Source organism: Orycteropus afer, unplaced genomic scaffold (genome assembly GCF_000298275.1).
Source record: "Orycteropus afer afer isolate SDZICR_OR568_19922 unplaced genomic scaffold, OryAfe1.0 scaffold00017, whole genome shotgun sequence".
Classification (NCBI taxonomy): Eukaryota; Metazoa; Chordata; class Mammalia; order Tubulidentata; family Orycteropodidae; genus Orycteropus; species Orycteropus afer.
The window spans coordinates 10,039,484-10,054,301 of NW_006921604.1; the positions used below are offsets into that span (position 1 = coordinate 10,039,484).

At 35.4% G+C, this 14,818-nt stretch overlaps 1 protein-coding gene across 1 annotated transcript in view; it reads left to right on the top strand.

The window, feature by feature from the left end:
- Window positions 1-14,818, top strand: part of EIF5B (eukaryotic translation initiation factor 5B) — a 78,390-nt gene that overhangs the window by 15,646 nt on the left and 47,926 nt on the right. The window contains exons 6-9 of the mRNA XM_007959534.2: window positions 6,522-6,617; window positions 7,089-7,178; window positions 8,399-8,473; window positions 13,560-13,846. Of these exons, the coding sequence (XP_007957725.2) occupies window positions 6,522-6,617; window positions 7,089-7,178; window positions 8,399-8,473; window positions 13,560-13,846 (548 nt within the window). The remainder of the gene's footprint in view (window positions 1-6,521; window positions 6,618-7,088; window positions 7,179-8,398; window positions 8,474-13,559; window positions 13,847-14,818) is intronic.

Genomic DNA, 14,818 nt, shown 5'->3' on the forward strand with positions numbered 1-14,818 from the left:
GTCCAAGATTATCTTGTGTCTGTGTTAATTGGTTTCCCTTTTCTTTGTTGAAGAGGGTCTGTGCAATCCTTCTGCCTAGTCTGCCATCTTGCCCCGCCTCCCCTTGACATTCTTATAGAACATAAAAATACGCTTGTAGAAACATCATCTGTCAGCTCTATACATGGTCATGGGCACACTCTCCCCTCCCTAGAAATTCCTGATCGTCAAAGCCAGTCCACCCATCTCTCCACCTGTAGATCAATGTTTGCTGTCACTGACAACGCGATACTGTATGTGCAAAAGGGTTTGTCTTTGTTGTATCCTCCCACATACCTCTCTGTGTCTTCCTCTTCCTCAATGCCACTTTGTTGTTCACTCACATTTGGTATATTGCCCTTCCCTTCACCCAAATCAATACTTTTCTCTACCTATCTTGCAGTGTTCCCTCCTTTCCCATCCCAGCCCTGATAACCAACAAAGTTTCATTCCATATATAAATGTTTCCCTGATTTTTCACAATAATGGGCTAATACAATATTTGTCCTTTTGTGATTGACTTACTTCACTTGGCATAATGTCCTTTTTTCCTGGAGTATTTTAAAACGAATGCTGGAGCCTATATTATTTTACCTGTGAATATTTTAGTATGTATCTCTAACAAATAATGACATTTTACATTTTACCATAAGCTGAGGAAATGTTACATGTAACAAAATTAACTAATTCCTTGATATCTAATTTTCAGTTCATGTTTAATTTTTTCCACTTGTTTCTAAAATGTCTTTTATACTTGTTCAAATCAGGATCCAGATTAGGTCCACACTTTGCATTTGGTTGATATATTTGTCTCTTTTCATCTCTAACCACTACTGTCACACATACACACCCCTCCCTTTGTTTTTGTGGCTGTCCATCTTCTTCTTCCTGTGGAGTAGCTAGTGGGTTTGAACCACCAACCTTTTGTTTAGCAGCCCAATGTTTCACCACTATCAGAATAGATACATGTTTTAATGTATTGAAGTTATTAATGTTTTTGATACTCATATTATCCTGTCTTTGGCCATAGGAACTATTATTTGTGTGACCTTTTTTTACTTTGTTTTTTTTTTCCCCTGAGCTATGTCCCTGTGCATACACAACCCTTATGTTCTCCCATGATTGTTCTCTCCAAGGAGTGTATCTATTTAGTGTAAATGTGTGACCTTTTGACAAGACCACCAAAACAAAAATAAAAAGTCACTGCTGTTGAGTTGCTTCTCACTTATAGTCACCCGTAGGACAGACTAGAACTACCCCATAGCGTTTCCAAGGCTGTAAATCTTTACACAAGCAGACTGCCACATCTTTCTCCTATGGAGTGTCTGGTGGGTTTGAAACATGCAGCCAAGTGCTTTAACCACTGTGCCACCAGGGCCCCTGACATGGCTACAGTATTCTTTAAATTCTTCCTTGCTTTTTGATACTAGATAGCCCAGGTTTATCTTGCAGAGGGCTCTGCAGAAAGCCCTAGACCTGGAATCATACATTTCCACAAGAAGTCCTGGTTTCTTATACTTGGAAGGGTATTAAGAAACCACAATCTGGACATATATAGTAATGGGTTTGGTAGGTAACATGATTTAAAATAATGTTTTTGCTCCATTGAGAAGAATATATTGGGACATCTTTTAATTTCTTGTCCTTACATTACACAGATTTTTATATTAGCGTTATTTTGGTACTTATGCTATAATTACAATAACATCTACCACTTATTATGTACTTACTGTGTAAATAATGCTGTAATAAACCTTTGACATTGTCTTTTTTTCAAAACTCTTCAAAATCTTACAAGTATTTTTATTCCCATCGTGTAGATGAGGAATTGGAAACTCAGAGAGCTTAAAATAATTTGTCCAAGGTCCCAGTGCTGAGATTTAAATTGGCCTGTGCGACTAGCTCTTTATTATACATTACATGTTTGGCTGAGAATAGATATAGAGAAACAGTACTTTCAGAAAAGTTTACTCTTAATTGGGGATATTGTTGTTAGATACCATTTAGTCACTTACGACTCACAGCAACCCTGTGTTCAACAGAATGAATTACAGACCAAATTTGAATACACTTTACCACTCAAATACCAGATTTAATTCATGATTATGGAAAAACTGAAAGTACTTAGGAAGAATTTAGGATGGAATCAAGCAGAGAGGAACTTGTTAGTCTTATAAATGCTGGTTAAAGGAGTAGATGGATTTTTATTTATGTTAATTAGGTGAAAAGTACCATTTAAAATGATATACTTGTCATCAGTCTTTAGGACTTTAAGGAGATGGTCTCTTAAACTGCATCTCTAAGCCCTAGTCTCTTACTCTTCATAGTGTTGACCAACTTTTTTTTTTTAAAAACCAGAAAAAAATCCATTCAGGAAAATATACTTAACTTTGATTTATGTAAGACGCTCTGATGGCACAGTGCTTAAGGCATTTGACTGCTAACCAGAGGTTGGTGGTCCAAATCCACTAGCTGCTCCACAGAAGGAAGATGAGGCAATCTGCTTCAGTCAGGATGTGCTGCCATGAAAACCCAATGGAGTGTGTATGAGTCAGAGTCAACTTGATGGGAGTAGGTTTGTTTTTTTGTTCTTTAGACTTATCGGAATAACAAAATTTGAATTTTCACTACTACATTTTTAGCAAATGTGATATGTTTGTTAACTTTTGGGCTCCAGTTCTGCTTTATGCTGCTGGACAAGATGGAGTGATTTGACTACTGCCTCTCTTTCCCACTGATTACAAACTCTAGATTGAATATTCTGGGAAGTGAAAAATAGCAAGCAGGTTGGGAACTGAAGTCACAATTTGAGTAACATTCCATAAAGAGTGAGTTTTGCATTTCCCTCTTTTTCTTTTTTTCCCTAGTTTTGCCTTTTGTTGTTAGGTGCTATAGAGTCAGTTCCGACTCATAGCAACCTATGCGATAGAGCAAGACACTGCTTGGTAAAGTTTTGGCATTATGGTGGGCCACGTCCCGAGACTGCAGTGGATGATGCAGCACAATCTTCAGGAGAAACCCCCTATTTCTAGCCAGGCTACCAGGAAAAGGGGCTCTTGCATGGCACAGAATGTAGTGAGTGATTCTTCACTTTTTTTTTTCCCCTCTCTTTATCCTCACTTCACCCCAAGTCCATCCCTAATCAGGACCTTTGCCAGAGAAGCCAAAAAGGATCTCTGATATTCAAAGAGTTTGAGAGGACTTCTTATTCTTTGCCCTGTTTCTCTTGCTTCTTTGTGTAAAACTTCACAACACCTTGGAGATTAAAACTCTAACCACCTCATCTTTTTTTGCCCAAGGAACCAGAGAAAGGGACTCCTGGGAGCCAGAGAGTATAGGAGAAATTATAGAGATGCGGGCTGGAGAAAAAAATTCCTCTGATTATATTTATGAACTGACATAAGTCCCAGACTCACCAATGAGCTATATGCACTTAGAAAAGACCTAAAGGAACATAGCCAAAGCTTCTAGAACTGAACTATGACATAAATCACTGTCTAAGTCTCAGATTTAACTTTGAGTGGCTCATGTGCCAGGTAGACCCAAACAAAATAGCAAAGACTTTGAAAACTAACCTGACATTAGAGCCACTGCACATAAAAGGCAAGACAGAATTTAGACTGAACCCAGTTTTGTTGAATGTCTGCTAACATAAAACTTTATCTACATAATTTCAGTTAAGACTCTCTGTTTCAAAACATACTCAAAATGCCCAGTAGGCAGTCCAAAATTCTTGAATATTCAAAGAACTAAAAAAAGTCTGACCAATAATCAAAAGACAAGATAACATCTCAAACCCAAGATGACCCATATATTGGAGGTTCTTATTGTAACCACCTCCATGAGATGAAAGTGAACATTGTAGAAACAAATGGAAAGATAGACATTTTCAGGTGACAAACAGAAACTATAAAAAATTGGAAATTTCATAACTAAAAAATAAGTTTCTGAAGTTAAAAAAAAAATCACAATGAGTTTAACAGCAAAATGGAAATGAGATTAGAGAGTCAATGAACTTGGAATCTACCCAGAAACCCAAGAAAATTGTAGAATACAAAGCTCAGATGCAAATATCAATTTTATTTCTATATGCTAACAACTAGAAATCAACATTTTAAAAAACAGTACCATTTACAGTAGCCGCTCCCCAAAAAAGAAAGAAATTAAAACAATTATAAATTTAATGTTTGTAGGATCTGTATGCTGAGAACTACAGAACACTGGTGAAATGAATTAAATTAAAACACTTATAAAAAATAAATAAATCATGTTCATGGATTGGAAGACTCATTATTGTTGAGATGTTTGTTCTTTCCAAATTGATCTGTAGATTCAATGCGATTTCCAAATCAAAGTCAGAGCAGGCTATATTGTGGATATTGACAAGCTAATTCTGTGACTTACATGAAAAGATCAAAGGAGTTACCATCACTAAAGTATTTTTTCAAAAGGAGAATGTACTTGGAGGATTACACTAGCTGAATTCAGGAGTTAGTATAAAGCTATGGTAATCTCAAACCTGTTGCCATTGAGTCAATTCTGACTCTCAGTGGCCCTATAGGACAGAGTGGAACTGCCCTATAGGGTTTTCTAGGGTGTAATCTTTACAGAAGCAGACTGCCCCATCTTGCTCCCACAGAATGACTACTGGGTTTGAACTACTTACCTTTCAGTTAGCTGAATGCTTAACCACTGCACCAGCAGGACTCCTTATAGTAATTGAAACAGTGATATTGGCAAAAGGTTAGATACATAGCTCAACAGGACAGAATAAAGTCTAGAATGTATATAGTCACTTGACTTTTTGTTATAGTTGAAAAGCAATTCAATGAAGAGAGTAAAACCTTTGCAACAAGTAGAACTGGAACGATTGGATCATCTGTATGCAAAAATAAACAAAATACCTTCATCCTAAATTTCACACATTATGCAAAAGCAACCCAAAATAGATTGTAGATCTAAATATAAAATACACAACTATAAAATTTTTAGAGGAAAACATAGAAAATATTTGTGCTGCTAACCAGAAGGCTGGCAGTTGAAGTCCACCAGCCACTCCTTGGAAGGAAGATGGGGCAAATGTACTTCCACAGTGATACTACGTTGGAGGGGTCACTATGAGTTGGATCCGACTCGACGGCAGTGAGTTTGTTTTTTTTATTAGGGAAAAAGTGCTTTCAATTGGAATTCACTGCCATCGAGTCAGATCTGACGACTCATAGAGACCCCTCCTTGGGTTTCTGAGGCTGTATCACTATGGAAGTAGATTGCCCAACCTTCCTTCCAAGGAATGGCTGATGGGTTTGAACCTCCAGCCTTTTGGTTAGCAGTCAGTTGCCTAAGGCACCACACTACCAGAGGTCACAAAAAAGTGCTTAGCTATACCAAAAACATAATGTGTAAAAGGAAATAAATGGTAAATTTTGATGAAGTCCAGTAAAAAACTTTAGATCTGCAAAAGACACCATTAAGAAAATTCAGAGATAACCTACAAACTCTGAAAAAATACCTGCAAATCAATATGACAAATGATGACTATCTAGTCTTTAAAGAACTCTTAAAATTCAACAATAAGAAAACCAACAGCTCAACTTAAAAATGGGCAAGAGATTTGAACAAACCCTTCATCAGAGAAATTACAGGGATGGCAAATAAACACATGAAAAAAATGCTCAGTATCATCCATCACTAAGGAAATTCATCTTAAAACCACAATAAGAGACCACTTCATATCTGTTAGAATACATAAATTAAGAAAAAGAACTTGTTTTACAAAATGCAGGCAAGGATGCAAAACAGTTGAAATTCTCATACATTGGTGGTGGGAATGTGAAATAGTAGTCACTGGATAATTTTTATAAAGTTAAGCATATATTTACTCATCAGTCCCACTATAAGATAATTACCCAAGAGATATGTTTACACAAGAACCTCTGTGTAGACATTCTTAGTAGCTTTATTCATAATTGCCAAATACTGGACGCAATTCAGATGCCCTTCAGTTGCTGAATGCAAAAACAAACAGTAGTATATATACTATGGAAGGTTACTTATCTGTAAAAAGAAATGAAGTATTGATACAATGCAACAATGTAGATGAATCTCAAAATCATTACAGTGACACAAGCCAGACTGTAAGATTGCATGTGTATAACATTCTGGGATGATGAACAGATCAGTAGTGGCCAGGATATGAGAAGAGTGTGATCACAGGGGACACAGCACAGGAACTGTTCTACATTTTCATTGTGACAGTGATTGCCCAACACCATGTGTTTGTTAAATCTCAGAGAACTGTACACCAAAAAGACTAAACTTTACTGTGTATAAATTTTAAAAATACAGTTTATAAAAAAGATATTTTTTACATGCATATCCTTTTATATTTCATATTTTAGGGTATATATCTCTGAGGAATGAAGTATTACCTTTTTAAATAGTATTTTTCAGGTGATGTGTAAATGTAAACCTGAAATTTCCTTTTTTTTTTTTAAATCCTTCAGGTGTTGAAGTGCCATCAAAAGACTCTTTGCCAAAGAAAAGGCCAATTTATGAAGATAAAAAAAAGAAAAAAGCACAACAGCTAGAAAATAAAGAAGGTTTGTACATAAAAACCTCTGATTTAGAGATTTTGTTCTTTTTCCCACAATTTTCAAAACAATGTCTTTTAAGAGATCATCAGATTGAAATGCATATTGAAACTTATTTCCTGTAGGTTGTTTACCTATTATTGTCATTATTCTCACTTGATTCAAAGATAAGCTAATGGAAAAAGTACTTTTGTTTGGAATATCTGGGTCCTACCCTATGAACAATAATTCTTAATTCTGAAAGACGAAACTATCATTCTTATTTTTTTCCTTTTCAGCTTTCTGTGATTTCATACTCTATTCCTTGGATAGAAAGCCTAGTAACCAAGTATTATGTAACTGATATTTAATCAATGTTTTCTAAACTTGTTGGAGAAATAGGTGTGCACTGCTGGTTTTAATTCCAATACTTAGCAGAGTATCTTACAGAAATTATATATGGAAAAAATATTTTTAACTTGGTTTGTACCCTTTTTTCAGTGTCCGAACCGATAGAATTAAGCACTGCTGTTGAAGTTGTGGAACAGGGAGTACCAGACAAAGAAGAGTTACCACCTTCTGTTGAACCAGGCCAGTATCATTAGCCAATTGACTAATTATTTCCTATTAAATGGCCTTGATTTGCCATAGATATCATAGTTATCATAAAACAATGTGGGGAAACCAAATACCTGCCTGGACAGCCTTTTATTCTTTTGTCATAGTTCTTTCTTTTCTGTAACCCATTTCTTCTCATTTCCATATCTTGAAAAGATATGGAATTGAGACTTGGATCAATTTTATTCTTTTCAGTAGTGTCAGTAAAATGTTTTGTAGAGGGTTTTGAATTTTCTCTGATGTTTTAATTTGTGGCTCAAAATCACGGTGACCTGAAATTATTTAATGCCACATTAGCAAATTGAAAGCATTTTAAATGAGAACTTTTAATAATCATAAGATGCTAGCTTCTATTTGATAAATCAAATTCAATTTATTCTTTGTGTGTGTGTGTTTCAGGTTATATTTGTACCACCAGAAAGAATTGTTAATTTAGAAAGATGTTTTAGGTAAAGATTTCTGAGTCTCATTTCCTTGTCAAGATGGCTTACCCAAACTTGTGGATAAATAATAATTACCACAGGGATGCAGATAACCCGTGGCCTACCCTCATCTTCTTTGTGTTTGAGAGTAGTTTTGCCTGTTTGGATTTCAGTAAAATGAGTGTCATTATTGAGGAACTGGATTGTCTCTAATATTTAAAAACTAATCAAAATTTTAGCTCTATGGCTATATTTGGATTGTAAGAACAACATTGTTTTCTTACTTTCAACTGGAGTAGTGATGGTAGCTTTGTATCTACAACTTCAGAATACAGATATTTGGATGTATCTGTAGAAGGTTAAGATAAGTAATAAATTCTTTTGCTTATAGTGTGAATTGAAAGATGACCCCCCCAAAAAAAAGATACTTAAGAAAATTTATTTGCCCTTAAATAAAACTGGGTGCATTTTGAGATCTATAGGGAACATTTCAACATCTGGGGGTTGATAATTTATATTTTTATTTACTTCAACTGCAAAGTCTGGGTTAAGTCTATTATGATATATCCAAATAGTAGGAAATCGTGAAGGATTTAGTATTAGTAAATTGTAACAAAGACATTTGAAAAGAAATTTCCAAAGATACTGAAATTCTACGCATTTTTTCCCCCCATAATTTCTTTATCTGTCAGAGCATAATTTTCTACTTTTCTGAAAGCAACCTCATGTCTAGGTCATTTCTGTGCTTTTAATGAAAAATTTTATTTACAGAAGAGGAAGAAGAAACTGAGGATGGTGGACTGGATGATTGGGAAGCTATGGCCAGTGAAGAGGAGAGAGAAAATGGTGAATAGCTCCTAAGCACATGTTGAAAAATGTAGTGGTTGTTGGAGGTGTATGGACTTAAATGAACAGTCAATTTCTTGATTATGATAGTCCTCTGAAGACTTCTGGGGTTATGGACAAGTCTTGTTCTCTTCTTTGCTGTGGTTCTTAAATCCTCACATGGATTCTCATTTTATGAATGAATGGATCTTTAGGTCATTTGTAAGGTAGCTGCCAGGGGATTTTAGAATGCATTTTTTCATAGTGATGATATTATAAATGAGATTAGGTTCTTTAATTTATTTATTTATGTGTGGTTTGGGTGAAAGTTTACAGAGCCAATTCATTTTCCAAACAACAGTTCATACACATTTTGTTAAATAGCATTGACTGCAATCCTTGTAATGTAGTAGCTCTTTCCACTTCCTCCCTGTAGTTACCTCTTTTCTGTGTCCTCCTTTCCTATGCATTCCTGCCCCTGAGCTATCTCTTTGTGCACATACTACCCTTCTGATCTCCCATGGTTGATTGTTCTAAGGAATATTATTAAAACTAGCTTACAAAATCCTCTTCTTCTTAATATATAATATAAATACAGTATATAGTTCCTCATCACTATGAATAAAAAATGTTTTTCTTTTTTATTTCTATCCTTTATGAATTAAATCTCCATGTTCTTTGGGTTAGATTTGCTGGTTTTTTTTCCCGTAAGTTTTTGAGGTGGATGTTTCGCTCCCTGATTTTTCAGCCGTTTTTCCTAATATGCATCTTCAGTGCTATACGTTTTCTTGTAACCATGGCTTTAGCTAATAAATTCCACAAGTTTTGATATGTTGGTATTTTCTAATTATCATTTTGATATCTTAACTTTCATCTAGGATTTGTTTATTTAGAAGTATATTTCTTAATTTCCAGAAGTAGTAATTTTCTAAAGTCTTTTCACTACTTCAGTATGATCAGAGAATATATACGTGATTCTGTCCTTTACAGTAAATCCAGTATATGGTCAATCATTGTAAACATTTCATGTGAGATTAGAAAGAGTATATGTTCTTGTAGTAGTTGTGTACCTTGTTTTATATATTTAGGTCAGGTTTGATGATCATTTTGTTCGAGTCTTTTTATATCTGAGCTGGGTTTTTTTTTTTGTTTGTTTTTATTCCATTTTTTTCTCCTGTGAGCTTGGAAGTTGTATACTTTTTGTTGTAATGGTTTTCTGGAGATTTCAGTATGTATCTTTGAACTGTCAATGTTTAATATTACCCTCTTTTTTTCAGACAGTGCAAGGACTTTAGGATACTTGAATTACATGTACCCACTTCTCAATTTATATTTCATTGCTATAATTTCTTTTAATTCTGTATATGTGTTAAACTCCATCACCAAAATCAAACTCACTGCTATTGAGTCAATTCTGACTCATAGCGACCCCCATTGGGTTTCCAAGGCTGTAAATATTTACAGAAGCAGACCTTTATCTTTCTTCCAAGGAGCTGCTGGTGGGTTTAAAATACCAACCTTTTGGTTAGCAGCCAAATGCCTTAACCACTGCACCACCAAACCAAAAACCAATTGCCCAACCTTCCTTCCGATGAGTAGCTGGTGGATTTGAACCACTACATTTCTGGTTAGCAGTCAAATGCCTTAGGCACTGTGCCACCAGAGTAGCTTATTATTATTTGTACAGTCAACATTTATTTACATTTACTCACATATTTTGTTGTGTTTTAATTCTTCTAGCATTTCTGACCTTCCATTTGGCATCATTGCCTGAGAGCACCATTTTATGGATCTTTAGTGACATTTCATTTTTTACAAAAAAAATAATTTATTTTGTTGTTGTTATTAAGCATATACACAGCAAAAACATACACCAGTAAAAATGTCCACATACACATTTCAGTGTCATTGAGTACATTCTATGAATTGTACAACTATTCTCACCCTTCTTTTCTGAGTTGTTCCTCCTCCATTAACTTAAACTCACTGCCAACAAAGTTTCCCTGCTAGTGTTTTGAGTTGCTGTTGTCAGTTTGAGTCTATCTAGGTAGGTCTTAAAAGAACATGATGCTCAAGGCAGACCCTTTTTTTTTTTCTTTACTGTTGTTGTTGTTGTTGTTATGTGCTGTTGAGTCGGCCTCGACTCATAGCAACCCCTCCTTGGGTTTCCGAGGCGGCATCACTACGGAAGTAGATTGCCCAACCTTCCTTCTGAGGAGTGGCTGAATTCTTTGGTTTTAAGAAGACTTGAGGGGACATTTCTGGTTTTAAGATTTAAAGATTATTGTAGGGCAGTAATTTTGGGAGTTTCTCAGCCTCCATGGCTCCAGAAATTCTGGATTCTTTGAAATTCCCTTCTACATTTTCCCCCTTTTGATGAGCATTCTTCTATAGACTATTTGATCAAAATGTTCAGTAATGGTAACCAGACACTTTTAGCAAAGAAGTCAGTTGTTCACGGAGGCAGTATCCATATAGCCCATTTCCTTCTCATAGAGACTTCTTATTATGCCTTGGGTGGCCATTTGCAAGCTTTTAAGACCACAGGCACTGTGCAACAAACTAAGAGGAAGAATGGAAGCACTAAACACATATTAGGGCAATTAACTGGGATGTCCCATGAAACCATCATCTTAAACCTCCAAACAAAGGAACCAAATCCCATGAGGCATTTGGTTGTCCATGAGCAGCCTCAGCAGCTACTCTTATTTTTCTTGGTCATTGTTGTAAATATATCTGTCATGCGACTTATGCCAACTTAACTTTTTACAGATATACAACTTACCATATGTTTATGTAAATAACGTGCATTACAAGGTTTTTTACCAACCATGCCATCTCCCACTACAGTATATTTTTGTAAGCATGCTATGAAAGGTGTGGTTGGCAAAAATATGTATATAACACAACACATTATGTATGTAAAATATGGTATTGACAGTGACATTCCATTTTGCTTTACTAAAAATTTCTTTTTTTAATGTTCATTCTTGAATATATTTACTGAATACAGAATTCTGGTTTGACATTTTACTGAGTTTAGCTCTTTGAAGACATCAGTCCCTTGTCTTGGCTTTTACTGTGTTGAGAAGTCAAGTGTCAGCCTAAATTTTCAGTTTTTATAAATTTAATCATGATATCCACAGAATAGATTTCTTATTCTACTTTGAGTTTATAGGAATTCTTTAATGTGTCATCTTATATTTTTGTGAGTTTTGCAATGTTAGAGCCTGCCTCAGGGATTCCAATTATACCAGTAATAGAACTGCTTATTGTATCCTCATTATTTTCCTCTTTTCTGTATTTTCCATCCTATTGAGATTCAGGTTTGTTCTGAATTTTCCTTTTAATCAGTCTTTTAGTCCCTTAGTTCTCTCATTAGCTCTTTCTGTTCTACTTTAAAACCTATCCATTGAGTTTTCAATTTTGTCTTTGCAGTGTTAGAATTTTTATTTGAGTATTTCTTATAGTTTCTAATTCTCTTAGGAAGTTTTTACTGTTAATCTTTTGCTCTTTGATTTTTAAAAGCTTGATTTTATAACTTCAGTATATGGAACCCTCTGGGTGTCTTATGCTGGCTTTTGTCATGTGATTGTTAGTTTGTGTGCTTTATGCATGTATTTCCTTTCTTTATATATCTATATATTTATATGCATATATAAAATTAATATATCATATACATAATAAATATAAAAATTATATTTATATAATTTTTTTTTAATATGATGAACATTGTACTTGTAGAACTGTAGAAATCATTTGAGGCCAAGGATGATGTTATCTTTTTCCAGGGAGGATTTATATGTTCCGCATTCAGGATTGAGGGAATCAGAAGGTGATATGCTGACAACGGGGAGGTCCTCTTCATGTTCATCCTTACTCCTATGGTGCAGCTCTTTGGGATTTCACCCCCTTGTAAGGGGGTTACCCATTATTTGTTCACTTCATACCCCCACCCCACTAATCCTTGGCAGTCTTAGACTTCTAATGCCTGGTCCTCTAGCACTGCGGAGCTGTTAAAAGCATTGCTTAGACTTTCACTTGCTTTCTCTAGAATCAGCAAATGACCTCACGGGGGAAGCAGTAGTAAACATTAGATTTACTTCCCTGAGTTTCTGTCCTTTGGATCCTGGCTCAGTAATGCTTTTCTTTTTGTTATCTCCAGTAAGGATTAATACATTAAGGTGGTATTATTATAATTTATTATGATTTGGGTGAACGTTTGCAGAGCAAATTGGTTTTTTATTCAGCAATTAATATGCATTTTGTTTTGTGACATTCATTGCAGTCTCAACAATGTAACAGCACTTTTCCCACCTCCTCCCTGTGTTTAACATTTCCCTTTGTCCTTATTTCTTGTCCCTTCCTGCGGGAGCTCTGGTGATATAGTGCCTAAGGCATTTGACTGCTAACCAGAAGTCTGCCAGTTCAAACCCACCAGCCACTCCTCGGAAGGAGGACTGGGCAATCCATTTGCGTAGAGATCCCACCTCAGAAACCCAAGGGGGGGGTCACTATGAGTCAGGATCAACTCGACGGCAGTGAGTTTGGTTTTCCTGCCTTCTTAGCTTTATCCCTAAGCAGATGCTGCCCTTTTGGTCTAGTAAGTTTGATTGTTGTGATGAATGCATACCTTCCTAGTATTATTATTCACCTTATAGGCCTATTGGTTGGCTGAAAGTTGAACCACGGGGGTTGGGTTCAGTTCCCAGCTTGAAAGTTGTCTAAGCACCATAGTCTCGAGGGTTCCACCAGTCTGTCAGAGAAGTAAGCCTGGTGTATTTTATGATTTTGAGTTTTGTTCCACATTTTTCTCCTACTCTATCTGGGACTTCCTGTTGTGATTCCTTCCAGAACTGTCAGCAGTGGTAGCCAGGCATGCATTAAGTTTTTACTGCTAAATGACAGTTTTTAGTATAGCATATAGACAAACACCTTGCAGTTATGATACAATAAAACATTAATTTGGAATTAATGCCATAGTGTAGTGTTTACTGCCTTAATTAGTATACTTGCATTATTACTTTCCCTTATTTTAAGGTCACTGTGTTTTGATTTATATGTATTAACTTTCATTTATTTAAAAATCTCTTTATTTTCCTTAAAGAGGGAAATACAGTACATATAGAAGTAAAAGAAAACCCTGAAGAGGAGGAGGAAGAGGAAGAAGAGGAAGAAGAAGAAGAAGAGAGTGAAGAGGAAGAGGAAGAAGAAGGAGAAAGTGAAGGCAGTGAAGGTGACGAGGAAGATGAAAAGGTGTCAGATGACAAAGATGTGGGAAAAACATTAGATAAAAAACTAAGTAAAGAAATGAGCTCAGAATCTGAATATGACTCTGATGATGATCGAACTAAAGAAGAAAGAGCTTATGACAAAGCAAAACGGAGGATTGAGGTATTTATTTTTCCCTTACATTTTTTTTTGCCCTCTATGTATTATCATTAGAATCATACAATACAACTAAAGGGAGCTCTGGTGGTGTAGTGCTTAAGACATTTGACTGTTAACCAGAAGGCTGCTGGTTTAAACCTACCAGCCACTCATCAGAAGGAAGATTGGTCAATCTACTCCCATAGTACTACTACTTCGGAAACCCAAAGGGAGGGGTCACTGTGTGGATCTGACTCCATGGCAGTGAAGGTTTTTTTTTTTTGTTTTTTTTTTTTGTATCTTTCATGAATATAGATGAGTTTGGTTTTGTTACACAACTAAAGGGTTTTATTGAATAGTACTTTTAAATTGTATTTTCAGAGCAGATTTTATCTGTTTTGTAATGGTGAGACATAATAGGTCTTTTATACTAATCTAACCCAAAGATTTTACTCCTGACCTTAAAGACTGCTTCATCATTTTTTTATTTTCTCCCAATTTCAATGGGTCATTGAATGATGATTGAATGATGCAGAGGTGTTCTGAGCATATCCTCTCTAGTTATAAATATCAGTCCTGTGTTTGTCTTGCTTATTCAGGTAAGTCAGTATAACGCATCTGATAACATTAATTTTTTAAAATCTGGTGGGGTTTAAGAGGCTTCAGTTTAGTAAAGACCACATATATATGACTCTGTATATTTTTCTTACCTAGTTCAGTAGGAAGGAAGACTGGGCAATCTACTTCTGTAGAGTTATACCGCCTTAGAAACCCAGGGAGGCGTAGCTTATGAGTTGGATTCAACTCAACGGCAGTGAGCTTTGTTGTTTTTTTTTTTTTTTTTTTTCTGTAGATGTATTAGATATCGGGAGAAAGTTTTCTTGTAGAAAACAACTGACTGCTATTAAAAACTACTGTAGTTTGCTTGAGAATGCTTAACACTTTTAAAACTAAAAACAGTTTTAGCTTTTTCTTCATCTTCTGTAATTCTAATTT